The 27,026-nt window shown below is 40.7% G+C and overlaps 1 protein-coding gene across 1 annotated transcript in view; it reads right to left on the reverse strand.

Annotated features, from left to right (window-relative positions):
* Positions 1-27,026, reverse strand: part of LOC139169331 (copine-8) — an 80,452-nt gene that overhangs the window by 31,486 nt on the left and 21,940 nt on the right. Inside the window, exons 2-6 of the mRNA XM_070755322.1 lie at positions 13,308-13,348; positions 11,438-11,484; positions 9,272-9,375; positions 8,095-8,134; positions 2,881-2,957 (exon numbers count right to left, since the gene is read on the reverse strand). Of these exons, the coding sequence (XP_070611423.1) occupies positions 2,881-2,957; positions 8,095-8,134; positions 9,272-9,375; positions 11,438-11,484; positions 13,308-13,348 (309 nt within the window). The remainder of the gene's footprint in view (positions 1-2,880; positions 2,958-8,094; positions 8,135-9,271; positions 9,376-11,437; positions 11,485-13,307; positions 13,349-27,026) is intronic.

Here is a 27,026-nt window from a genome sequence, read left to right on the forward strand (position 1 = left end):
CAACTTGCCATGGGGCTGGGAGGACTTGGGTGATTATAAGATCCACCAGAATGCAGAAACCTGCTTCAGGCCAGGAGATCCCTGTCTTCTACCCACCTCATCATATCCAGATCCACTTACATTTGTCTTTCTCTGCAGCTTCTAAGAGGCACACCCAGCTAATTGGAGGTGTAGCTAGAAACCTAGTGATCACGATCTCTTTAAAGGTTAAAAAGAGTAGAAAGTGTCTTTCTAGACTTCACAACTGCTAGGTTTTCTAGTCTTGCATTGGCTGAGCCTGCCTATCCACAGCTGCAGGAAAAGTCAAAAGTGGAATCAAGCGTGATTGGTGGCCCAGGCCTCCAAGGGATGTTGGGGCAGCGAGAGGGGCTGAGCTTCCCAGGCATGATGAGGTAGGAAGAAATAGCCAGTGAGCAGGCTGAGGCCTCCAGATACATAGCAACTTTATGCATGCTGGTGGGTGGCTGAAATGGGGAAAGATAGGCAGATGGGTTGAGTTGCAGCGTGATTGAGTGAGTGCCCAAATTTTAAATACCTGTCCACGGGGCTGTTGCAAAGGGTGCACTTTTGATCATGGGGCTGTTGCAAAGGTTGTACCTTTGGACATAGGTTGTAACTCCCTTCAGTGAACGAACGAAGTTACAATCTGCACACAAAAGTACCAGTGGTTGTAAGCAGTGTTCCCTCAAATTTTTTTTTCGGGTGGGCGGAAAAGTATAGTGTCTGAGCGGCAACTGGGTAGCACAGAAATAATAAATAAATAAATAAACAAACAAACAAACAAACAAATAAAAAAACCACCCTGTTTTGCCTCAGAGAATTTCAAAATAAAATACAGTAATACCTCATGATACGAACTTAATTGGTGCAAGGAGGAGGTTCGTAAGACGAAAGGTTCGTAAGATGAAACAGTGTTTCCCATAGGAAACAATGTAAAGTCAATTAATCCGTGCAACCAAAAAAACCCCCGCAAAAAAACGGCTTTCGGCGACTGCTGGGAAGCCGCGCGGCTGTTTTAAAAGGTGACTTCCGCGTTCGGCTTCGGGAGACAGCTGCGAAGCGGCGCGGGTGTTTTAAAAGGTCGCAGCCGGCCTGTGGGGCTTCCCAGCAACTTCCCGAACCGAACCCGGGGTACAGCAAAATTTTGCCTCTTCTTACGAACTTTGTTCGAGTTACGAACCGGCGTTCGGGAGGCTTCTGGGAAGCCCCGCCGCCCGGCTGTCCCCTTTTAAAACAGCCACGCGGCTTCCCAGCAGTCTCCGAACGCCAGTTCATAACTCGAAAAAAGTTCGTAAGAAGAGGCAAAATTTTTCTGAACCCCGGGTTCGTATCACGAGTTGTTCGTAAGACGAGGGGTTCGTATCTTGAGGTACCACTGTACTGTACTATGTGTCTATAACAGTGAGCTCATAATAGGGCAACTCTATCAATATCAAAATGCCACTTAAATAGCTGAGCTAGTTTCAACTAGATTTTGATTTTCTTTCTCTCTTCCTTACTCCCATTCTTTTTCTTTCTCTTTTCCTTCCTCTCTTTTTTCTATCTGTTTCTCTCTCTTCCTCTCTCTCTCCTTCCCTCTCACTCTTTCCCTCTCGGCTTCTGGGCAGGTTTGGAAAACTCTGAGTTGATGATGATTTTTAAGTGAGCGATTGCTCACTGCTCAGCTTAGAGGGAACTATGCTGGTGGGTGGCTGAAATGGGGAAAGATAGGCAGTGGTCATAAGTCCAGGAGTACCTGTGCATTCAGCTCTCCTTTGCTCTACAGATGTGCAAAGTTTATAAATATCAAGTCCAGCTGTAAAGTTACTTTTTGATTACCATTCCATTGGGCACTAAATGAACCAATCGCTAAATGAGGACTACCTGTACAGCACTTGAAAAGATATCCAGCCACTATAAATGACTATAAATTATAAGTACTGTGTACGTTATAAGCAGCTATATGCACCAGAGTCGCTTTGCAGAATGAGATGGGTGGCATATATAAATGTAATAAATAAATAAAGGTATCACACACAGTCCCACAGCAATGTATAATGCCACACCAAAGCATATGTATGCATTCCAAATGAAAGCAACAGCTATTCTCTCTCCAAAAACAAATACACACTTCTGCAGGCTACTTCGGCCAGCCATTTTTGCTTTGGCAACCAGGTTCCACCAAGGAAGTTCCAATCTGCCAAACAGATATCTGACTTTTACAATTCATAGACTTATATAAAACACTTATTTCATAGCAACAGGAATGTATTTTTATCTAGGGAGAAGTACTCTTGTTTCTGAATCTTTTGACATAATATACATTTATATAATGCTATATACTGTATATGTAATATAGGACATAAAGAAAATGTTTTTAAATGTTTGATTTTATTTAAGATATTTAAATTCTTCATGTAACTCTATCACAAGCAGCTCTATTTTACAATACAATTGTAAAAAATCGATACAAAGGTAACAACTGAATTTAATTGGAGAAGAAACAATGTATATGTTGGAAGAAAATTTTATACCTACAGGGTTGGAATTAGATTAGATTAGATTTATTGGATTTATATGCCGCCCCTCTCCGCAAACTCGGGGCGGCTCACAACAAGTAAAAACAATACATAATAACAAATCCAATACCCACCAATCCAATTACAATGTTAAGCTAAAAAATTCATAAAAAACCACCCCAGAATATTAAAAAACAAGCACACAATCAATCTAACACCAAAACAACATGGGCAAGGGGGAGATGTTTCCGTTCCCCCATGCCTGACGGCAGAATTGAAGAAGTCCTCAAATAAACAAATAAACACGATGAAAATATTATGAAAACACTGGGCTCGCAACAACACAGGGCTACTAAATTTGTATCATTAAAAAGGTGCTTACATAACTGGTGTTTCTAATCTGCCTCCTTGTGACCCAACGATCTCTCCCAACGTACAGAACACTTGTCCCAAGAAATCCTGAAAACCACACAAAGTTATGGAACTTAGAGATTATTCTATCTGCAGTATTTCATCCACATTTGCTACATTTATCAGCACAAAAAATGCAACACTTATGAACAATTTAGTTATAAAATAATAACTAGGAATAATTAAATTAAGCCACTCAAGATCACTTCAAAAGTGAGATTTGTATAAATAAATAAATAAATAAATAAATAAATAAATAAATAAATAAATAAATAAATAAATAAATAAATAAATAATGTCTGCATGAAATAATTAGATTCTTAAAACAATTGATCAGTGGAACAGCTTGCCTCCAGAATTTGTAAATGCTCCAATATTGGAAGTTTTTAAGATGTTAGATAAACATTTGTTTAAAGTAGTGTAGGGTCTCCTGCTCAAGCAGGGTGTTGGACTAGAAGACCTCCAAGGTCCCTTCCAACTCTGTTATTATTATTTAATTAGTTTATGTGTACAGAATGATCATAGTTAAGTCAAGAACTCATCGTACATACTCACTGCTCTCAATCCTTTTCAACTATGTACAGTAGTCCCTCGATTATCGCGAGGGTTCCGTTCCAGGACCCCTTGCGATAATCGAAATTTCGCGATATAGCGGTGCGGAAGTAAAAACACCATCTGCGCATGCGTGCCACTTTTCCATGGTGTTTTTACTTCCGCACCGCCCGCCCGCTGCCCGCCACTTGTCCGCTGCCCGCCCGCTCACCTCGCCAGCAAGAGGGGAAGACCCATGAAAGGTTCCTTGGGCCGCCTAGCAGCTGATCTGCTCGGCAGCGCAGCAGCAGCCTGCGCTGCCGAGCAGATCAGCTGCTAGGCGGCCCAAGGAACCTTCCATGGGTCTTCCCCCTCTTGCTTGTGAGGGCGCTTCAACGTTTCCGGACGGCAAGCTCGGACTCTTTCTTTTTCCCTCAGAGGACGCTTATGACAGGCGGCTGAGGCTTCGAGTGTGTCCCCTTCCACCGCCAAGGCCTCCCAGGAGTCCACACCCCCTTTTAAGGCGCCCGCAGATCAAGCGCTCTAGCCAGGCCCGGGCGCACGCCCCCTCTTCCCGCTTCGGTGGGCCTGCCCGGCGCGGGGGTCTCTTCCCCCTCATGGACACTCTTCGTGCCTGGCTTCCTTCTCTCTCCTCCCTTCCCCCCGCTTTCCTCCGGGCGTGTTGGAGAAGAGGGTCTTCTTCCGCTCTTATTGTCTTGGGTGGGCGGGAGGCAGGAGCTGCAGAAAGGGAAACTTTTTGTTTTCCTTCGCTCCGCCACCCAAGAGAGCGGAGAGGCAGCGGGGGCGCAAGGAAGAAGAAGCGGTGGTGGCGGCGGCTTCCTTCGGGGGCAACGCCAGCAAGAGGGTCTTCCCCCTCTTGCTGGCGTGCGTGGGCGGTGGGGAAGACCCATGGGAGATTCCTTGGGCCGCCTAGCAGCTGAGGGTCTTCCCCACCGCCCACGCACGCCAGCAAGAGGGCGAAGACCCTCTTGCTGGCGTTGCCCCCGAAGGAAGCCGCCGCCGCCACGCCCGGCTCGGCTTCCCTGGCTCCTTGGCCGGGTGGGCTCGGCCGAAAGGGGCTGGAACTGCAGAGCCGAAGGGTGGCCTTTTTGTCTGGGAGGGAAGATGACGCGCGGGCGGCACAGGGGGGGGGAGGCAAAGCTCTGCGGCTCCAGCCACTTTCAGCCAAGCCTCCCCGGCCACGGAGCCAGGGAAGCCGAGCCGGGCGTGGAACATCGGCGCAGGAGGCAGGACACGATCGGGCGACCGGAGCAGCAGCGCCGCCGCCGTCACGCCCGGCTCGGCTTCCCTGGCTGCGTGGCCGGGGAGGCTCGGCTGAAAGTGGCTGGAGCCGCAGAGCTTTGCCTCCCCCCCCCTCGCCCCTGTGCCGCCCGCGCGTCATCTTCCCTCCCAGACAAAAAGGCCGCCCTTCGGCTCTGCAGTTCCAACCTTCCATGGGTCTTCCCCCTCTTGCTTGTGAGGGCGCTTCAACGTTTCCGGACGGCAAGCTCGGACTCTTTCTTTTTCCCTCAGAGGACGCTTATGACAGGCGGCTGAGGCTTCGAGTGTGTCCCCTTCCACCGCCAAGGCCTCCCAGGAGTCCACACCCCCTTTTAAGGCGCCCGCAGATCAAGCGCTCTAGCCAGGCCCGGGCGCACGCCCCCTCTTCCCGCTTCGGTGGGCCTGCCCGGCGCGGGGGTCTCTTCCCCCTCATGGACACTCTTCGTGCCTGGCTTCCTTCTCTCTCCTCCCTTCCCCCCGCTTTCCTCCGGGCGTGTTGGAGAAGAGGGTCTTCTTGTTTTCCTTCGCTCCGCCACCCAAGAGAGCGGAGAGGCAGCGGGGGCGCAAGGAAGAAGAAGCGGTGGTGGCGGCGGCTTCCTTCGGGGGCAACGCCAGCAAGAGGGTCTTCCCCCTCTTGCTGGCGTGCGTGGGCGGTGGGGAAGACCCATGGGAGATTCCTTGGGCCGCCTAGCAGCTGAGGGTCTTCCCCACCGCCCACGCACGCCAGCAAGAGGGCGAAGACCCTCTTGCTGGCGTTGCCCCCGAAGGAAGCCGCCGCCGCCACGCCCGGCTCGGCTTCCCTGGCTCCTTGGCCGGGTGGGCTCGGCCGAAAGGGGCTGGAACTGCAGAGCCGAAGGGCGGCCTTTTTGTCTGGGAGGGAAGATGACGCGCGGGCGGCACAGGGGCGAGGGGGGGGAGGCAAAGCTCTGCGGCTCCAGCCACTTTCAGCCGAGCCTCCCCGGCCACGCAGCCAGGGAAGCCGAGCCGGGCGTGGCGGCGGCGGCGCTGCTGCTCCGGTCGCCCGATCGTCTCCTGCCTCCCGCGCCGATGTTCCACGCCCGGCTCGGCTTCCCTGGCTGCTTGGCGGGGGGGGGGAGGCTTGGCCGAAAGGGGCTGTACCCGCAGAGCTTTGCCTCCCACCCCTCGCCCCTGTGCTGCCGGCGCGTCATCTTCCCTCCCAGACTCCCCCGGCAAAGTGACGTGGAGGAATGGAAAGCTGAAACCGGGCGGTTTGAGTTTCCCATTCCTTCAAGTCACTTCGCCGCTGCTCTCCTGGCTAAACTGTGTGGCAGGAGACAGGCTTTGAGTTTTTGGCTGGGGGGGAGAAGTAGAACCTTCCTAACTCCCCCCCCCCCCCACCAGCCAGAAGGAGCGGCGAAGTGACGTGGAGGAATGGAAAGCTGAAACTGGGCGGTTTGAGTTTCCCATTCCTCCAAGTCACTTTGCTGCTCCTCTCCTGGCTAAACCGGCGGCAGGAGACAGGGTTGGGGGGGGGGTACTGGGAAGCCCCCCAGGCCGACTGCCACCTTTTCAAACAGCCGCGCCCTTCCCAGCTGAGTCCTGAAGCCAAGCGCCAAAGGCGAACTTCTGCGCTTGGCTTCAGGACTCAGCTGGGAAGCGGCACGGGTGTTTTAAAAGGTCTCCCCCGGCATGGGGGGCTTCCTAGCACCCCCCCAAACCCGGGTTGGGGGTTCGGGGGGGTGCTAGGAAGCCCCCCATGCCGGCGGGAAGACCCAGGGAAGGTTCCTTTGGCCGCCTAGCAGCTGATCTGCCCGGCGGTAATGCAAACTCCACCATCTACGCATGCGTGCAGATGGTGGTGTTACTTCCGGGTAGAAAACTCGCGATATAGCGTTTCGCGAAGCTCGAGATCGCGAAACTCGAGGGATCACTGTACAGTATATGAAATTTTCTACAGATATTACTAATTTGAATGGAACATATTACTACAATTTATCTGAAAAGAAAATAGGTGCAGCTACTTTTTAAAAAGACACATAAAGTGGCAAGCTTTAAACAAATACCTGCTCCAATATCTCACTTTATCACCACATCCTAAACTTTCTTGTGAAATTCATTCCAGTTTTCATTGTATTGACTCCTGGAGGCTTCCTGGGTAAGTTATCTTGGCAATATTTATGGAAGTGGTTTATTACTGTCTTCTTCCTACAGCTGAGAAAGGATGACTGACCCAAAGTCACCCAGATACCTTTATGCCTAAGTTAAGACTAATTTGTAGTCTGGTGCCTTAATCAATATCTATCTATCTATCTATCTATCTATCTATCTATCTATCTATCTATCTATCTATCTAATCTATCTATTTATCATTTATCTATCATTTATCTATTTATCATCTATCATCTATCTATCTATCTATCTATCTATCATCTATCTATATCTATCTATCTATCAATCTATCTATCTAATCTAATCTAATCTATCTATCTATCTATCTGTCTATCTATCTCTAATCTAATCTAATCTATCTATCTATCTATCTATCTAATCTAATTTTATCTAATCTAATTTTATCTAATCTAATCTAATCTTATCGTATCTATCTATCTAGCTAACTATCTAATCTTATCTTATCTAATCTATCTATCTATCTATCATTTATCTATCATTTATCTATCTATCTATTTATCATCTATCATCTATCTATCTATCATCTATCTATCTATCTATCTATCTATCTATCTATCTAATCTAATTTTATCTAATCTAATTTTATCTAATCTAATCTTATCGTATCTATCTATCTATCTATCTATCTAATCTTATCTTATCTAATCTATCTATCTATCTATCTATCTATCATTTATCTATCATTTATCTATCTATCTATCTATCTATCTAATCTATCTATCTATCTATCTATCTATCTAATCTATCTATCTATCTATCATCTATCTATCTAATCTATCTATCTATCTATTTATCTAATCTAATCTATCTATCTATCTATCTATCTATCTATCTATCTATCTATCTAATCCAATCCAATCCAATCCTATCTATCTATCTATCTATCTATCTATCTATCTATCTATCTATCTATCCATCATTTATCTATCATTTATCTATCTATCTATCTATCTATCTATCTATCTATCTATCTATCTATCTATCTATCTAATCTATCTAATCTATCTATCTATCTATCTATCTATCTATCTATCTATCTATCTATCTAATTAATCTATCTATCTATCTACCTACCTACCTACCTACCTACCTACCTAATCAGATTTTTTGCCGTCCTTCTCCAGGGACTTAGGGCAGACCCAATACCCAACTGGCTGCCAGATTCACAATTAATAGAAAATATTATATGGATAAATTTGTAACATTAAATTAACACACTTACATGCTTTGAAAGGTTTGGACTCTTAGAATCAACATCATACCTATAAAGAAATGATACATTTATTTCATATTTTCAAGCACAAATATCCAAGGACATCATGGAGTTGTTTTCAAAAGCTAGCATAGAGAGACAATGAACAAGATAAAGCCTATGATGTAAGGAACCTACTTTCCAGATTTAGTTTAATCTTGCACTTTGAGTCTAAATCAATTATATACCTCTAAAATGGAAAAGCACCCAACAAACAAAAAGTGATAAACCACATGCATAGCACCAGAGGTAGGCTCTCACCGGTTCTAAACGATTCTTTAGAACTGTTAGTAAACCGGTGGTGACATCATGGAGCTGATTCTGTTGGTACAGTTCCGTGGGCGCCGCCATCTTGTTTTTGGCTTCTGCACTTACGCAGAAGCTCATTTTTGCTTCTGAGCATGCACTGAGTTTTTGGCACTGCGTATGCACCCATGCGGTGTGCAATGCACAAACAACCACATGGCGTGGGAGGAAGTCAACCAGCAGAGGTAAGTTAGAACCCACCCTTGCATAGGAAGTAAGCAAGAATCCCTGATTTTAACTGGCATTCCAGTGCATTTGATAGAACATACCAATAAATGGTATAATTATGAAGTTATTTTTTGTCTTCTGATTTGAACTCTGCTAAGATTATAGCATCTATTTAAGCATTGCTTCACAAGTTTATCACAAAGCCCACTGGAAATACATTAAAAAGAAATAAAAGCTTAAAAAAACTGGAAGGGGTTAGGATTTCAAGTTTTCAGAAGTTTTAGTCTTTTACAAGGGATGAAATGTTGTCTTGTAAATTTGTCTCTACAAATACTATGCCACCCATTTTGCTTTAACTACCCCTCAAAATGCCAAAAAAAGAGAGAAAATTCTATTGAATTGGGAGAAAGGGCTTGCACTGTCTATATATGAGAGGAGTGATCGCCAGTGTTTATTTACACATCTGTATTAGTGAAAACCAGAATTTAAAAAAATATTTTTTTAAATAAGATTTTTATTGCAAATCAATTTAGCACATCATTACAATTTAAACAGCTATAATAAAATATGACTTATCTAATGCAAGTAGTTTATTGATAAAATAGCTCTCTGTACTATTGTGATAGATCAAATCACTTATATTATCAAAATCCAAGTTTATTAGCAAACTTACAAATCAAATCGCAGGTTCTGTCTCTCCTCAAAAAAGTAATCCATTATAAATTTTCTTACAAAATCTGGGTTCAAAGTATTGTCAATTACTTCTGTTCTTCCAAACTATAAAAGAATATTTTAAAGAAAATGCATCAGTATATAAGTTTCCGTCTGCACATGTACAACTCAAATAAAAATATGAAATTAAAAAATATGAACATATATGAACAAATTATGGGTTTAAAGGAGATAAAGGTGGAAATGAGATACTTTAATTAAAATGAAGTACTGGTACAGAAAGTTTCAGTCCTTACAGAAATAAGTATTCTCAGAACCTATTCCCAAATATTTATCTAATCTATGTAATATGTTAATATTATTCTTCTATTTAATAAATCCAAAATTAACTACAAAGGGGTATAATAAAAATATAGCCATTTATCCCAGTCTGTCACTTTTTTATTATATAAGCCGGGAGTAGGTAAGATTTTTGGCTATGCCATCACTTCATATATTTGGATATGAAGCACATACACAAACAAAATCACTTCCTACACTCATATGCATAACATCATTTTCATAAACATCCTACTCTTCTTCTGGGAGAGGAAAACATCTTTTTGTGTGTGTGTCAACAAAATTGGAAGGGCTTTCAGCCCATATCCAGAAAGAAACAGGAAAGCAAAAAGCTTCCTTTTTCCCCCCCTAGACAAGACTAGACTTTGTTAGTCTAGTCCAGGGGTAGGCAAAGTTGGCTCTTCTATGACATGTGGACTTCAACTCCCAGAATCCCTGAGCCAATCATGCTAGCTCAGGAATTCTGGGAGTTGAAATCCACATGTCATTGAAGAGCCAACTTTGCCAACCCCTGGTCTAGTCTAACAAAGAGAAGGACTAGAGGTGACATGATAGCAGTCTTTCAATATTTGTAGAGTTGTCACAGAGAATAGGAGATCAAATTATTCTCCAAAGAAACCGAGGGAGGGACAAGAAGTAATGGGTGGAACTTAGTCAAAAGAGAATTATAATATCTAGAATTAAGGAGAAATTTCCTATCACTGAGAACAATTAATCACTGGAACGGCTGATGGGGCCAGAACAAGGCCGAAATAGCGCTATCCTAGTCTCCCTTAATTAAAAAAAAAAACAGCAAAAACATGTGAGATATGTTTTTTGCTGAATTTGAAAATTAAGGGAAACTAGGATAGATTTATTTCGGCCTTATTTTGGCCTCATCAGCTAGCCAAACCCACTGGGACTTGAACTTGCAACCTTTGCCTTGTAAGGCAAAGAATTATTCTCTAGGCTACAGTATCCAATCCCTTCAGCTCTGCATCAGGGAAGGGTTACATATTTTTTTTTCTAAAATATATATACAGTGGTACCTCGACATACGAGTTTAATTCATGCCACAGCCGACCTCGTATGTCGATCAATTTGTATCTCGAACCAATGCATTTAGATTTGGCTTTTCATGCCGAGATAACTGGAAAAAATGGAATTCTTGCGCCATCTAGTGGACGCTTGGCTCGTATCCCGAATTTGAGCTCGGGTGTCGAACAGAAATTTTGCTCGCGTCTCAGCTCGTAACTTGGAATACTCGCATGTGGAGCAGCTCGTATCTAGAGGTACTACTGTATATATATTTGCTGATAGGTTCAACAGAAATAAATTAGACAGAAAACAAACATATATATATATTTATATGGCATTATATGTGTTATTATCTTAAAACTATTAATTAATACCATACGTCTATACAAAACTCAGCTCCTTACTGGGAGATTATTTCAACAATTTTCAAAAAGAATTAAAGCATCACACTAAATAAAAGAAGAATGGCTTTGTAACCTTTTGGATCTATTTAAAGCTCCAAGATAAGGACACAATTGGTAAAAAATGAGAAAACTCTGAAAAGTAATAGGGATGCTACATCTGACATTCTGCCTGAGACAAAACTATGATGAGAAATTATTCCAAACAGTAGTATCACTACTTTACAAATGTACTTAATCAGGACAGTTTTATCCACAGGATTGGCTTCAGCACTAGCACTAAAATTTTTACTCAAATAAATATAAGAGATGCTTAAAAAGCCCAAGACATATAAACAGCTACATTAAAATCAGTTTGGTGAAGTGGTTATGGTACTGGTCTAGTACTCAACTGCTATATATAACATTACCTCTCTCCATTCTTTATTTCCCATTCCTTGAGTATACAAAACACAAACTGCAGAAGAGGGGGGAAAAACAGGCAATCAACATAAACAATGTATGTAAATTAACATTCCATTATAGACTAATATTTAAGCTATAATAGGCAGATTTTAAAATGATGTAACACACATTATATGGTATTTAAGAGTTAATGAACTGAAATTAACAACTGGAATTTGAATATTTGTATATGGAGTTCTGTTTGTTTATTTTTTTTTTAAATGTAACAGACAATTGTATTTTTTTTTAAAAAAAACAGGCATCTGAGTCAGAGTTTAATGTGTACTAAAAACACTCAAATTTACCAGAAATATCCATTCCCGTTATCTTACATCTGAATACACAACACAGAGGCTGTATGCCTCCCCAAGGAAGAGCTCACAGAGACAACAAGGACCTCTTCCCAGATTTCATGGAAAATAGATTTATTTTAGAAAATTCAAAGTTCAAAATTTGTCCATTGCACTGGGAGATAAAGGGGGAAGTCTAATCTTGGATTAGTCTACTATTTAAAAATTTTATCCCTTCCACACCACATCTGGCCAACTACAGCCAGCCATAAAAAATATTCACCCCTTACATCACATTTTAAAGTGTCATTTTAACTATAAAGATATGTTATCATACAACAGTAAAGACGCTCAACTGGAAAACAGTGGGTATATTAATTTTAAGACTGAGTATAATAGAATTCATGCTTCCAGTGAGATTTGTCTGTTGACAAGCTTCTCTATTTTTAACATCTTGAACATCATATATTAAAAATGAAAAAAATGTTTCATAGCCTACTTTATCAATTTTTGGAAACAAAACACAAATAGGTCTTGGAAAAACAAGCACAAAATATCTACTTTTTTTTCAAGCTTTCAAATTTCGAAACACAGCTTATCTCAAAACTACATTCAAATAGGCATTCAATTAATCAACATCTGGCTTTTAAATTCCTACAGTAAAATTTCAATCCAACAGTACAGTTGGTTGAAGGGGTATCTAAAATTATATTATTATAATGTACATTATTTATGCAATTAATTTACATTTATGCAAATGTATATTATGTGCATTTTCCCATAATTGTGCAATTAATTTTAGTGTATTTTTTATCAATGTGTTATTTACACAACTGATGTGATTGTGCAAGCCTACATTGAAGCAAATTACATAAATTATGTCAATTGTCAGAACTGCTCTGGAAATAACAGACTTTGCTCACTATTTGTGGTTTATTTATTTATTGGATTTGTATGCCACCCCTCTCCGTGGACTCGCTTAAAAATACAATTCTGCCCATTACATCTGATGTCTCCTAAATAGAGTTGCCAAGAATTTTACCTGCTTTATGAAGGCATTAGATAAAGATTTTTATTTTCTGTTTCTAAAGCCTATCATGAAGAAGTTTTGCAAGATGCTATTGTATTATTGTTATTATGATACAATGAAGAGCTTTTCCCTTCTTATTTGGAAGTACAATTTGAATTAACTGCTGAAGAAACTCACATTTTATGCAAACAGTTTAATTTTAAAAAATCTTTATACAATATTTTACTTGGGTCATGTTGTATAGGATAAAGTTTTGTAGATTTAAAAAAATAATAATATTAGGGTAAGTAGTATATCTCATTTTCACTATTCCGCAGTACTACAGTATACATAGGAAAGGATTTTTAGCTTTTCAGCCAGTTCCTTGAATAACTCAAACTAAACAAAGAATAGCTAAATTAGTAGCTAAAACAATCTTAGCAATATAGCCAGATATGATAAGGAAAGAACAGTAAATGTACAATTTTGTTTCTTCATTGCTATATTCCAAAAGCGAAATACCAAAACAATACTTACTTGGATCAGATTTTGAAAATGTATCTCTATCCAAAAGGTTCCTATTAATAAAACAAAATGATATTTTTGTTAAAAACATTTTACTTAAACTATGTTAACTGGAGGCTTTTAAGGAGAAACTGGAAAACCCTTTATCAGAAATAGTATAGGTCTCCTGAGAGAGTAGGGGCTTGGATCAGATCAGCAATCCCAACTTTTCTGGTTCGGTAGACCAGCAGGAGGAAAGGACAAGTTCCATGTGAGTGGCAGCCTGGCAGGGGTGTGTGTGTGTGTGTGTGTGTGTGTGCACCACTTGCAAAGATGTGCTCGCCCATCACTTGCACAGCCTGGTTCTGAACAGACCACGGCTCGGGGGTTGGAAATGTTTGGACTAGATCAGTGATTTTCAACCTGTTTTGAGCCACGGCACATTTTTTACATTTACGAAACCCTGGGGCACATTGAGGGGGAGGGGGGGGTGTAAAAAAAGTTTGGACAAAAAAATTATATCTCTCTCTCTTCCTCCCCTTTGCTCTATTTCTTTCTCCCTCCCTCTTTCTCTCTCTTCCTTCCTCTTTCTTTCTCTCTCTCTCCGTCCCTCTTTCTTTCTCTTCCTTCCTTCCTCTCTTTTTTGCTCTCTTTCTCTCTCCCTCCCTCTATGTCTTTCTCTCTCTCTCCTTCCTTCCCTCTCTTTCTCTCTCTCTTGCTTTCTTTCTCTTTCTCTCTCTTTCTTTCTCTTGTTCTCTTTCCCTCTCTCTTGCTTTCTTTCTCTCTCTCTTGTTCTCTCTCTCTCTTTCCCTTTCTTGCTTTCTTTCTCTCTCTCTCTTGCTTTCTTTCTCTCTTGCTTTCTTTCTCTCTGAGCTTCGCGGCACACCTGACCATGTCTTGCGGCACACTAGTTTGCCGTGGCACACTGGTTGAAAAACACTGGACTAGATGACCTCCAAGGTACTTTCCAACTCTGTTACTGTTACAAAGAAGAAGAGCTGTTTTATATTCATACCCAGAGAAGCAGAATGGAAGTATGGTATCATGCCTGTAAGGCGGAGATCTTCAAACCTGCCAACTTTAAGACTTGAGGACTTCAACTTTCAGAATTCTCCAGCCAGCTATGATGGCTAGAGAATTTTGGGAGTTGAAGTCCACAAGCCTTAAATTTGCCAAGTTTGGGGACCCTTGCTGCAAGGGTTAAAATAAAGGGAAAACACACTTAAAAATACAAAAAAAAAGCAGCTACAGTATGGCCCAGCAGTTGGATAATAAGGTGGGCTCTTGTATATGCTTTTTTTGTATTTTTGTATTTTTTGTATTTTTTCACCAACTTCACATCCATACATATATTACAAAATCAACATCTTACAAACTTATACATTTTTCCAATATATTATAAACTAATATCCTAAATTTACACCGTTTATACTTTTATCTCCTATCTGTTTTGTTTCAAATTATTCGCCATTGCTTATCTTCCAAACTTCTTCATTTCATTGTATTTATTAATTTTAGGTCTTCTCCTTTTCCTCAATTTATACCTTAACTAAAGCTTTTTGTTTGTTTTTATTCTGCCATTTGCAAATGCTTACATTTCTAATATCTTTCCCCTTTTTATATCTCCTTTCCAACTTTATTTTATTTTTATTTTCACAATCTCCATATTTTAACAAATTCTAATTTTATCACTAAATTTCCATCCATTGGTTAATAGCATTCTAAAATCTCCACATCAAAGCTCTTGTATATGCTTGAAGCATAGAACAATGGTAGGAAAGTAGGTACTCTTCCATTGTTGCTCCTATGAATTGGACAATGCACAACGGAATCATGGAAACTGATGCATTGTAGGAATTGAAATACAGTGTTCCCTCGATTTTCGCCTAATTTTTGCAAATAAATAACAAAAAATAATAATTATTGTTAATAAATAATTATGTTTATAAACATCAGGATCACTAAGTGTCTTATTCAATGGTGAGTACCACTAATCTGTCATCTGCACCTCTATAACTGTCTGGTTTGGTGCTGCAACCCAACAGGATCGACACAGACTTCAGAGGATCATCAGAACTGCAGAAAAAACAATTGCTGCCAACCTGCCTTCCATTGAGGACCTGTATACTGCACGAGTCAAAAAGAGGGTGGGGAAAATATTTACTGACCCCTCACATCCTGGACACAAATTGTTTCAACTCCTAACCTCAAAACGTCGCTACAGAGCACTGCACACCAAGACAACTAGACACAAGAACAGTTTTTTTCCGAACGCCATCACTCTACTAAACAAATAATTCCCTCAACACTGTCAGATTTTCTACTAAATCTGCACTTCTATTCTACTAGTTTTTCTCATCATTCTTTTCACCCATTTCCTCCCATGTTGACTGTATGACTGTAACTTGTTGCTTATATCCTAAGATTTTTATTAATATTGCTTCTTCATTGCTTATTTGACACCTATGACAATCATTAAGTGTTGTACCACATGATTCTTGACAAATGTATATTTTATTTTATGTACGCTGAGAGCATATGCACCAAGACAAATTCCTTGTGTGTCCAATCACACGTGGCCAATAAAAAAAATTCTATTCTATTCTATAATGGTGAGTAAATGGTTGTTAAGGGAATGGGAAATGGTAATTTAGGGGTTTAAAGTGTTAAGGGATGGCTTGGGATACCGTCCATACCCAAAAATGGTGTATTTACTTCTGCATCTCTACTTTGTGGAAATACGACTTTCTTGGGCGGTCTCGGAACACATCTCCCGCGGAAATCGAGGGAACATTGTACTTGAAATGTAGTGAGATCACTCAGCTCGTGTATAAATGCTATGAGCCAGTAACTTAGAAGAGATGTCAAATAATAGCTGGAGGTGGAAAAACAGAACAATAGATGCTATACATTATTTTAAACAATTCCGAAAAGACAAAGAACTAGGCACTAAATGTATCTGAACTGAGGGAAGTGGCGTCCTTGGAATCAAACCAGCCCCTCCAAACAGATCCTTCTGTTCTGTGGCAACTTTGTAGCTATGGATAAACAATTATTAGGAAGTTAAGTCTTGCTGCTCCTCCCCTTCTCTTTTGCTATACACCTTTCGTCTTTCCACACCAGCCATCTGGTGCAGCAGGAAAGGATGGAGGAGGAAACCTCTCCCAGTGTGGGTCTGGCTCAATCCAAACGAAAGAAACCAAAGCAAAAACTCTGGGAGTCTGTAACTCAGGCAAGCTGATACAAGGCAACAGATCAATTCCAGGATTGAGACAAAAATCAACAGCATTAAAGATAAAAAAAAGGAGTTTACACACTGTCTTAAGACTCTAATGCAATTCTAAGTGTACTTAAATGCTTTTCAGTCTCACCTAATCCCATCATCCAAGACTCTAATCAACTCTCACAAAAGACAGTCAAAATTCCTCTGTTCAAAATCTAAAGGAACACCTTCCTTTTTTTCTCCCCCTCCACCAAAAGATCAGGTGACTTCTTCTGGGCACATCTGTGCATATCCCTCTGGGCACATTAAATTTGATTTAAAGGGCCAGCTGCTGAAGAGTACAGCATCCACCTACTGAAAAGTGGCAATAGTTTCTGTGAAAGTATACACAAACACACATACACACACAATATTTCAGTACATGGGTGCTGTAGTCTTCAGCGGCTGGCCTTTTAAATCAAATTTAATGTGTCCAGAAGGAGTCAACTGATCTTTTAGGGCCAATAAAAGAAAAAAACAGGGAGAAACATAGAAACATAGAAGACTGACGGCAGAAAAAGACCTCATGGTCCATCTAGTCTGCCCTTATACTATTTCCTGTATTTTATCTTACAATGGATATATGTTTATCCCAGGCATGTTTAAATTCAGTTACTGTGGATTTACCAACCACGTCTGCTGGAAGTTTGTTCCAAAGATCTACTACTCTTTCAGTAAAATAATATTTTCTCATGTTGCCTTTGATCTTTCCCCCAACAAACTTCAGATTGTGTCCCCTTCTTCTTGTGTTCACTTTCCTATTAAAAACACTTCCCTCCTGGACCTTATTTAACCCTTTAACATATTTAAATGTTTCGATCATGTTCTGTCAGTTTTTGAAAGGAGGAATGTGTGTGTGTGTGTGTGTGTGCATACAGACACACACACACACAGCCTAACTCCAATGGATTCTGGATGGCAGAACGCACTTTATTTGGGGGAAAATACAGTGATACCTTGTCTTACAAACTTAATTGGTTCTGGGACGAGGTTTGTAAGGTGAAAAGTTTGCAAGACGAAACAATATTTCCCATAGGAATCAATGGAAAAGCGATTAATGTGTGCAAGCCCAAAATTCACCCCTTTTGCCAGCCGAAGCGCCCGGTTTTGCACTGCTGGGATTCCCCTGAGGCTCCCCTCCATGGGAAACCCCACCTCCGGACTTCTGTGTTTTTGCGATACTGCGATTTCACTGAGGCTCCTCTCGCTGGGAAACTCCACCTCCGGACTTCCGTTGCCAGTGAAGCGCCCGTTTTTGCACTACACACAAGTCTGGAGGTGGTGTTTCCCATGGAGGGGAGCCTCAGGGGAATCCCAGCAGCGGAAAAACGGGTGCTTCGCTGGCAATGTAAGTCCGGAGGTGGGGCATCCCAGCGGCGATGGTGGGTTTGTAAGATGAAAATAGTTTGTAAGAAGAGGCAAAAAAATCTTAAACCCCGGGTTTGTATCTCGAAAAGTTTGTATGATGAGGCGTTTGTAAAATGAGGTATCACTGTACTGGGTTTTTTCCCATCAGGCTCAGACCACTCCCTGGTAAGCCTCCAATTTTCTGGCACCCCGTCCCGGCGCACGTCAGATGACTAATGGACCTAGCTTGGGGTTGTTCTGGGAAACCTACTATATGGTCTTATCAAAGCCTTGGTGCTCAATTAACTCTCGTGAAACTTTATAGCAATGCCCATAGCAATTGCAGGGGTGAAGTTTTGCAAGAGTATCTGGGAAGAGTTTGATTGCATTGCACCTGAGCGTGTGGGAAGGGTTCCTTGCAGCTGCTAGGTCAGTCACCTTTGTTTACACCCGACTAGTTGGTTAAAGTTGCCCGTGAGGGAACACATAACTGGGTCTGGGCAATGATTAATACTCTTTGAATTAAGAAGGAGTGGTTCCTCCTAAAGAGACAGTAGTACAGTGTTCCCTCGGTTTTCGCGGGTTCGAACTTCGCGAAAAGTCTATACCACGGTTTTTCAAAAATATTAATTAAAAAATAGTTTGCGGGTTTTCCCCCCATACCACGGTTTTTCCTGTCCGATGACGTCATATGTCATCGCCAAACTTTCATCCGACTTTAATAAATATTTGTTTTAATAAACTTTAATAAATAAGCATGGTGAGTAATGATCTAAATGGTTGCTAAGGGAATGGGAAATTGCACTTTAGGGGTTTAAAGTGTTAAGGGAAGGCTTATGATACTGTTCAGAGCCAAAAATAGTGTATTTACTTCCACATCTCTACTTCGCGGAAACAGGACCTCCACCCTCCCTGTGGTTTCCCCAATCGCACACATTATTTGCTTTTACATTGATTTCTATGGGGAAAATTACTTCTTCTTACAAACTTTTCTACTTAAGAACCTGGTCATGGAACGAATTAAGTCGTTCGTAAGGAGGGATACCACTGTACTTTTAAAGTCCTTCACGGCTTGGGGCAAGGTTATCTTAGAGACCATTTTCTGCCCCCATGGACCCTGAATTGGGGCTGAAAGGCAAAAAGAAGCAGTACGCATACTAATTCCTTTTGCCTTTTGGTCAGAATCCAGGGGACATGCAGGCAATCGCTTTCATGACAAACCATTTTTTTAATATATTACACTTTACTTTATTTCTTTATCAGTAAAATGTGTGTGGGGTTTTTTTTTGTGTGTGTGTGTTTGTAATATATTACACACACACATATGTTGTGGTTAGCTCTGGCCCAGCTCCTGCCCCAAGGACTGTGGATGTGGGGGAGACATCCACATGCGGCAGGCCTGTTTTGCCCCCGGTGGAATCTGCTGAGGAAGGCTCCTCTGACCAAGAACACATGAGTGACAGGGAGGACAAGAGTGTGGCAGACAGCTCAGAAGGAGATCAATTATCAAGCTCCTCCTTGGATTCAGAACAAGAGTTAATGATATAGCCACGCATGCGGAGAGCGATGTATAGGCAACAACAACTGAGAGATTATTATCAAAGAAAATGAGGCCACCTGTGGTTGGGTGGGGCTGTGGTAATTAGTGAGGCTGCTATAAATAGCAGCCTGTGGGTTTGGCCATTGTGGAGGATTATCTGATCGTTGTGTTTCGTGCCTGCTTTACTGACTTTGACCTTTTGTGTGCTGATTTTTCCCCGCTTTGAAACTAAAGCAGAGCAAGTGTGTTTCACTTTGTGAAAGAAGAAGGACTGTGAATTGCCTCACAGCTGCAAGCTAAGTATCACAGAACTGATAAGGGACTTGTATAAATTACCAGTTTGTTTGGAGACGAGTGCTCTTGGCTATACCAAAAGAGGGCTTGGTTTAAGTGAATTTTCATTATAAAGAACATTGTTTTGAATTTTCAAACGCGTGTGTGTCTGAAATTGTATCTGTGCATTTTTGGGAGGATTCTACCAGAGAGCCTGACAGAACAACATATATACTGTATATACCCCTCCACACAAGCACACACATTTTACTGATGCACATTGATGTATACTTTATCATGTACACTGCCTAGAATCAAATCAAATGGTCTAGTAACAAAACCTATAAAACAAAACAAAGAAAAAGCCAGGTTTCAAGGTTTTCTGGAACCCTAGAAGAGAGGGTGCCATTCTTAACTTCAGGGGTGGTGGATGCTTGCTAGATGGTAAGGTTGCAACAGAAGAGCATACTTCCTAAGTGCCAGAAGGTGGCAATATTTAATGGAGGAGACCCAGACTACCACATCCCTTTTGGAACAATCTGGACTGGCAGGGAGATCTCAGTCATCCTGCCCCGATGTCATACAATCTAGTTTAGGAGATGAAAGTAAAGCAGCAAGCAGCATATTCCAGAAATGTGAATACTTAAACAAAACAGCCACAGAAATCTAATAAAGCCCTAAGGGGGCCATTGTTCTTGAAAGGTAAAGTAATTAGAAAAGAGGGCAAGAGCACAATCTTTCAAAATGATGCTCTCAATAATCCTTTTTATAGAATACCCGGCCGGTGCTTCACTCCCCGGCCCATTTTGCTGCAGGGCCAGGGAGACACGGCCTTCGGCGTAGCCGCCATTTTGAAGGCCGAGATCTCGCGAGATCTCGCGAGATCTCGGCCAGTCTCGGCAGGCTTAGGCCTTGCCGATGACGTGCCTGCCAGCCCTATAAAAGGGCTGGACAGGCTTCAGGGCCTCCTTTTCGCCCTGGATGACAAAGCGAACACCCACCCACCCTCCCTATCTTTCAGTGTGCCATTGTGGGTCGCCCTTAGGGGGCCGAATAGGAATTTTTGGCAGTCTCAGGTATTTCCTGCGACCGTTTTTTTACCTATTCCACACTGCGGTGACGGATACGCGGTTAGGGGGTGCTTCGCCCCCCTGTTTAGGCTAATTGGCTTACTTTTGGTCATTTGGGTAGGCAGGTTAGGGGCGGAAAACTGGGTGGTGTTTAGCAACTGCGTGTTCTCCGTTGGGCATCTTTGGGGATGATTGACAGGTTCTCTCCAAAGGTTCATGGTGGAAACGACCTAAGCAATTGGGGGGAACCTGTCTTTGGGTCCCGCCCAGTTCCTTCCCCTGGTAGGGGCTAGACGGCGGGACCTCCCACATGCAGGTGCATGGCAGTGATTCAGGTGAGGGCGTGGCCCCTTACCTGGATTAGCATGGAGCTATGCCCATAAGTTGCCCCGGAAGTTTTTCTGACGTCATTTTCCGCCCCGGAAGCAATTGTTTGACCCTGCGGGTCCTTGTTTAGGGTTATAGTTAATTTATGCTAATTTATTTGAATAAATTATGCAAATGTAATTAATAAAATGACCCATTTTAAATCCAGCTCTTTGTGTCCGTGTCGTTACTCCACCTCTGCTGCAAAATGAGAGATTTTCTGATATAAACATTTTCTGGAGATATAGTAGAAATAGCAGAACGATTTGCTGTTAACTTCAGAACTCTTTATGGTTTTCCTGCAGAAGAATGCTGATTCTTCTGAATCAACAGGTTACACTATCATTGTGGCATGGCATGTCCTTAAAAATAGGCAAGTAGACAACATGAGGAAGATATTAAAGTCAATTAGGCTGCCTGCAGTCTTGAGGCTAGGATCTACAATTGTATTGTGGTAGCCATGTAGATGAACTTGATGTCTGTCAACCCTCACAGCTATAGAAAAGTGTAGTCTTTGAGGTTAGTGGGCTTTTATCAAGATTAGTGGGAGTAGAGATTGCAGTTAAAGGAAATGAAGTTGTGAAATGAAATAGCTATTGCCCGCATACAAGCTAGCATGAAGTTCAGAACCCCATACTAGGTGTTACCAGTCTTATTAATCTGCCCTTTATGAAGAGGAGGTCTTCAATTCTAGCCATAGCCTCCAGCTGAAATTCAGTGTAGTGAAGCAAGGCATAATGGCTCAGGGCAATGAAAGAAAACATAACCTTGACTGTTTAGTCAGCAATGCAATTAGTCTTAAAACTCTTAAATATATTATGTATATAAAACTCTTAAATATATTAAGTATTAGTAATGTGGTGTTTAAATTTAAAGGGCTGGGGCTCAACATATATTTATATAGTGTGCATATGAGCATTTGCACCATATTTTTCATGATTCTGTAAAATTATTTTTAATCTCCCGTCTTTTCAATTTTTCAGATTATCTTTTCAGGCTTAAAGAATGTAAATTTTTATCCCATAATTTGTCTAATAAATGTATGGTCAGTTTTGTGGAGATTTTGGGCTCAATTGTGGCTGTAAGTCATGAACTATAAGAAATACTACTAAACAAAATTAGGAACAGTAAAAATATAAAAGGGATTAATATAAAAGATGAATAATATAAACTATAGGCATATGCTGATAATGTTGTACTCTTCCTAGAAGACCCAATAAGTGCAGTCCCAGAACTAATTAGGGAAATTGAGACATTTAGTGAATTTTCGGGACTAAAAATCAATAAACAAAAAACTAAACTCATGACTAAAAACATGACCACAAAACAATTGAAATAACTAGAAAAAATGACAAACTTCCAAATTACTGATAAGGTTAAATATTTAGGACTAATAATTACTAATAAGGCCTCATCTATCAAAAAAGATAATTACGAACGACTCGCATAGGAAAATAAAACCAATCTTGAAAAATGGGGGAACTTGCAAATATCTTTTTTAGGCAGAATAGCAGCAATTAAAATGAATAGCCTTCCAAAATGTTTATATCTCCTTTCAGACTGCTCTTATTAGTATAAATCAAAACTTCTTTAGGGAAATTAATAAAACCCTTTCAAAATTCATCTGGCAAAACAAGAAACCTAGATTCAAATTTACATACCTTCAGGATAACAAAAATAGAGGGGGACTAGGACTTCCAGATCTCAAACTATACTATTACGCAGCTGGCTTAACCTGGATAAAAGAGTAGATTAATCTTTCAAATAAAAGGGTCCTCACATTAGAAGGACACGACCTACAGATGGGCTGGCATGCCCATATTTGGAAGGACAAAACCAAATCACAATCAATATCCAATAAACATTTAATTAGAAAATCTTTATTAAAAATTTGGAATGAAATTAAAAAGAAACACTATACAAAAATTCCCAGATGGTTATCCACCATGGAAGCTATTGTACACCATGGAAGCTATTGTATACTTCAGAAGAAAAGGATTTAGGGGTAGTGATTTCTGACAGTCTCAAAATGGGTGAACAGTGCAGTCAGGCGGTAGGGAAAGCAAGTAGGATGCTTGGCTGCATAGCTAGAGGTATAACAAGCAGGAAGAGGGAGATTGTGATCCCGCTATATAGAATGCTGGTGAGACCACATTTGGAATACTGTGTTCAGTTCTGGAGACCTCACCTACAAAAAGATATTGACAAAATTGAACGGGTCCAAAGACGGGCTACAAGAATGGTGGAAGGTCTTAAGCATAAAACGTATCAGGAAAGACTTCATGAACTCAATCTGTATAGTCTGGAGGACAGAAGGAAAAGGGGGGACATGATCGAAACATTTAAATATGTTAAAGGGTTAAATAAGGTTCAGGAGGGAAGTGTTTTTAATAGGAAAGTGAACACAAGAACAAGGGGACACAATCTGAAGTTAGTTGGGGGAAAGATCATAAGCAACATGAGAAAATATTATTTTACTGAAAGAGTAGTAGATCCTTGGAACAAACTTCCAGCAGACGTAGTAGATAAATCCACAGTAACTGAATTTAAACATGCCGGGGATAAACATATATCCATCCTAAGATAAAATACAGAAAATAGTATAAGGGCAGACTAGATGGACCAGGAGGTCTTTTTCTGCCATCAGACTTCTATGTTTCTATGTTTCTACCCGAATCTGATCGATCCTACTAAAACCTTAAAATACAATGATATTTTACATCCAAACGGAGACCTAAAAACAAGGCAGAAATTGGAATTACAAAACAATAAGATAGATTGGTGGGTATACTTACAAATAAAATATATAGATATAATAAATATAATAGATATAATAAAGATAAAAAGCCGCCCCTGGTATTAATACTTCGACTAACACCTTAGACAAAATACTGACAGGACATGAGGACAGATTAATAACCAAAAGCTACCAACAACTTCTAGAACTAGATAGGCCAGAAGATATAGTTAAAGAATCTATGGTTGCTTGGTCTAGAATCATTCAACATAACATACACTTAGCTGATTGGGGGGAAAACATGGAACACTACATGCAAAATCACACTGTCAGCTGCCTACAAAAAAAACTTTTATAAACTTTTTTACAGATGGTACATGCCCCATCAAGACTTGTAAAGATTTATCCAAAACTAAATGACACCTGCTGGAAATGTAAGCAACAGACAGGGACTTTCTTTCACATGTGGTGGTCCTGAAATGTTAACAATCTAGTCCTGGAGATTTGAGTTTGGATAGCTGTTCACTTACTCCCCCCCCCCTCTTTTGAACTGCATTACTGTTCTATCTCGGATGTTTTGATAAGCTGAATTATTTTTTTCCCTTTTGTGACTATTGCAAAGAAGAAATTAAGTAATTCTACTTTCTCCATGCTGCCTGCTACAATTTTTACGATTTTTTCACATTAGTGAACTGATCGTTTCCTTGAGTTTTTTCTTATTCTTTACATACTAAAATAAACTTTTTTGTTGTTATTTTTGCATTTGTTGCACATCTAGGTTAATTCTGAGCTTTAGCTTTCCTGACATCATCCATATAGAGTTGAGCTATTTGTTATTATTCTGTTTTAGTTACGTACCCCTCGTTTCATTTTTTTATATACTTGTTCTTTTTTGTCCCTTAATTTCTTAGACAGTTCTTTGTGCAACCATGCTGGTTTAATCTTGTGTCTCCTTTTTTTTGCTATGTAACACTGTGTTTGATTGGTTTTTTTATAATCTCATTTTCACTGTGTCCCAAGCATCCTGAATTGTTTTTCCCTTTAGGATTTCCATCCCAATCTCTCTCTTAGTTTGTTAAAGTCAGCTCTCTTTAAATCTGTAACAATGGATTGACTTTGTTCAACTACCTGTGCCTACATTATTATGTTGAATTCTAATATGCTATACAGTGACACTTAATGAAACTTAATTCATTCTGTGACTAGATTCTTAAGTAGAAAACTTTGTAAGAAGAAGCAATTTTTCCCATAGGAATCAATGTAAAAGCAAATAATGTGTGTGATTGGTGAAACCACAAGCAGGGTGGAGCCCCTGTTTCCTCCCAAGAGATTCCTAGAGAGGCCCCATGGAGGCTTCTCCCTGCCTTTTCCAGCCTGGTTTCCTTCCAGGAGATTGCTAGAGAGGCCCCACGGAGGCTTCTCCCTGTCTTTTCCAGCCTGGTTTCCTTCCAGGAGATTCCTAGAGAGGCCCCACAGAGGCTTCTCCCCGCCTTTTCCGGTTACAGTTTAGGAGGCTCAAGTTTGTAAGTGGAAAATGGTTCTTGAGACAAGAGGCAAAAAAATCTTGAACACCCGGTTCTTATCTAGAAAAGTTCGTAAGTAGAGGCGTTTGTAGAGATACCACTGTAGTGACTATTCCTCCAAAGTTTTTCTACCACTTCAATCATTACATTCCTATTAGTAAGAATGAAGCCTAAGATAACTGACCTTCTATTCCCTTCTCTACCTTTTGGTTGACAAAATTATCAACTAGACATGTCAGGATCTCGTTTGATCTCCGAACTGGTAGAGAGTTTATCTCCCGGTTATTGTAGCTGTTTGATGGGGCAGAAAATGCATCTATTTATTTTATTTTTTATTTATTTGTTTTGTCAAGTACATATTGGAGGTATGTAAAGATGTAATAATATTCATATACATGATACTAGTATAACAATAATAACAACAACAACAATAATAATAATAGAAATGTTAGGACAAGGGACGGAAGGCACGCTGGTGCACTTATGCACACCACTTACTGACCTCTTAGGAATCTGGAGAGGTCCAAAGTAGGTAGTCTAAGGATTCATTGTTGGCCACTTCAAGATTCAAACTTCCCCCCTGTGGACAAGGCATACAACCATTTGGCCACTTCAAGATTCAAACTTCCCCCCTGTGGACAAGGCATACAAGCATTTGGCCACTTCAAGATTCAAACTTCCCCCCTGTGGACAAGGCATACTACCGTTTCCTTCAAGGATGATGATTCCCCTTTCTGAAAGAATTGACCACTTCCCCATTCAAATCTCCTTCCACTTTCTTGGCAATTTGATTAATTAAGAGACAAGAATCCAGTTCATGTAAAATACTGCCACTTCATCAGGATCCACAACCTCAAATAAATCTCTCATTAGATGACCTCTTCCTTAATTGAACTTTGACTAACTCTCATCTAAGTCTGATAAAATTGTGAATGATTTTCCTCTATAAAATATATCATTAAAAAGGTCAGAGTTGCTGGCCAATGATTCATTTTGTCACCATTCATCAACAGGGTTATTTCTCTTTAAACAGTCTTAGTGGATGGTATTTTGCAGCCATGAAAAGAACATTAATATGGATGCCAGACACTCTTACTGTCACAGTATATAGTCAAACCTGAGTTTCAGTAGGCCGTTACTTTTCTAGCTTTCCAACAAGCCTTAAAAATCTGGTTCTTCCCCTAAGAATTGGATGGGGTGAGGCTGGAGCTGAATAATTGTAAATGTTGATGTACTGAATGTTGTTTAAAAGTTGGGATTTTATTTATTTTTTTACCTTGGACATTGATTTTATTATTGTTTTTGTGAGCTTTCCCCGGCTGTGGCCTATAAGATGGGCAGCCAATTAAACTTTTTTAAAAATAAAAATAAATATTGATTTATATCCATGCTTATCTATAATTATATCCACCTTTTTATTAACATTGCTTTAGGTGTTTTTGTGTCATTTGCCTACTAGTCCAAGTAAATAAATTAAGTACACTACTTATATCAATGAAAAGGAGAGACTGCTTGGAGTGAACGCTCTGTAACACTTTTTTCAACTTACATTTTGAACCTCAGCCTGTAAGAAGTTAACACCCACCCGTTTCCTAGGAAAATGAAAAATTCTGGGAAATATTTAAAAGGCAGAA

This window comes from Erythrolamprus reginae, chromosome 6 (genome assembly GCF_031021105.1).
Source record: "Erythrolamprus reginae isolate rEryReg1 chromosome 6, rEryReg1.hap1, whole genome shotgun sequence".
NCBI lineage: Eukaryota > Metazoa > Chordata > Lepidosauria > Squamata > Dipsadidae > Erythrolamprus > Erythrolamprus reginae.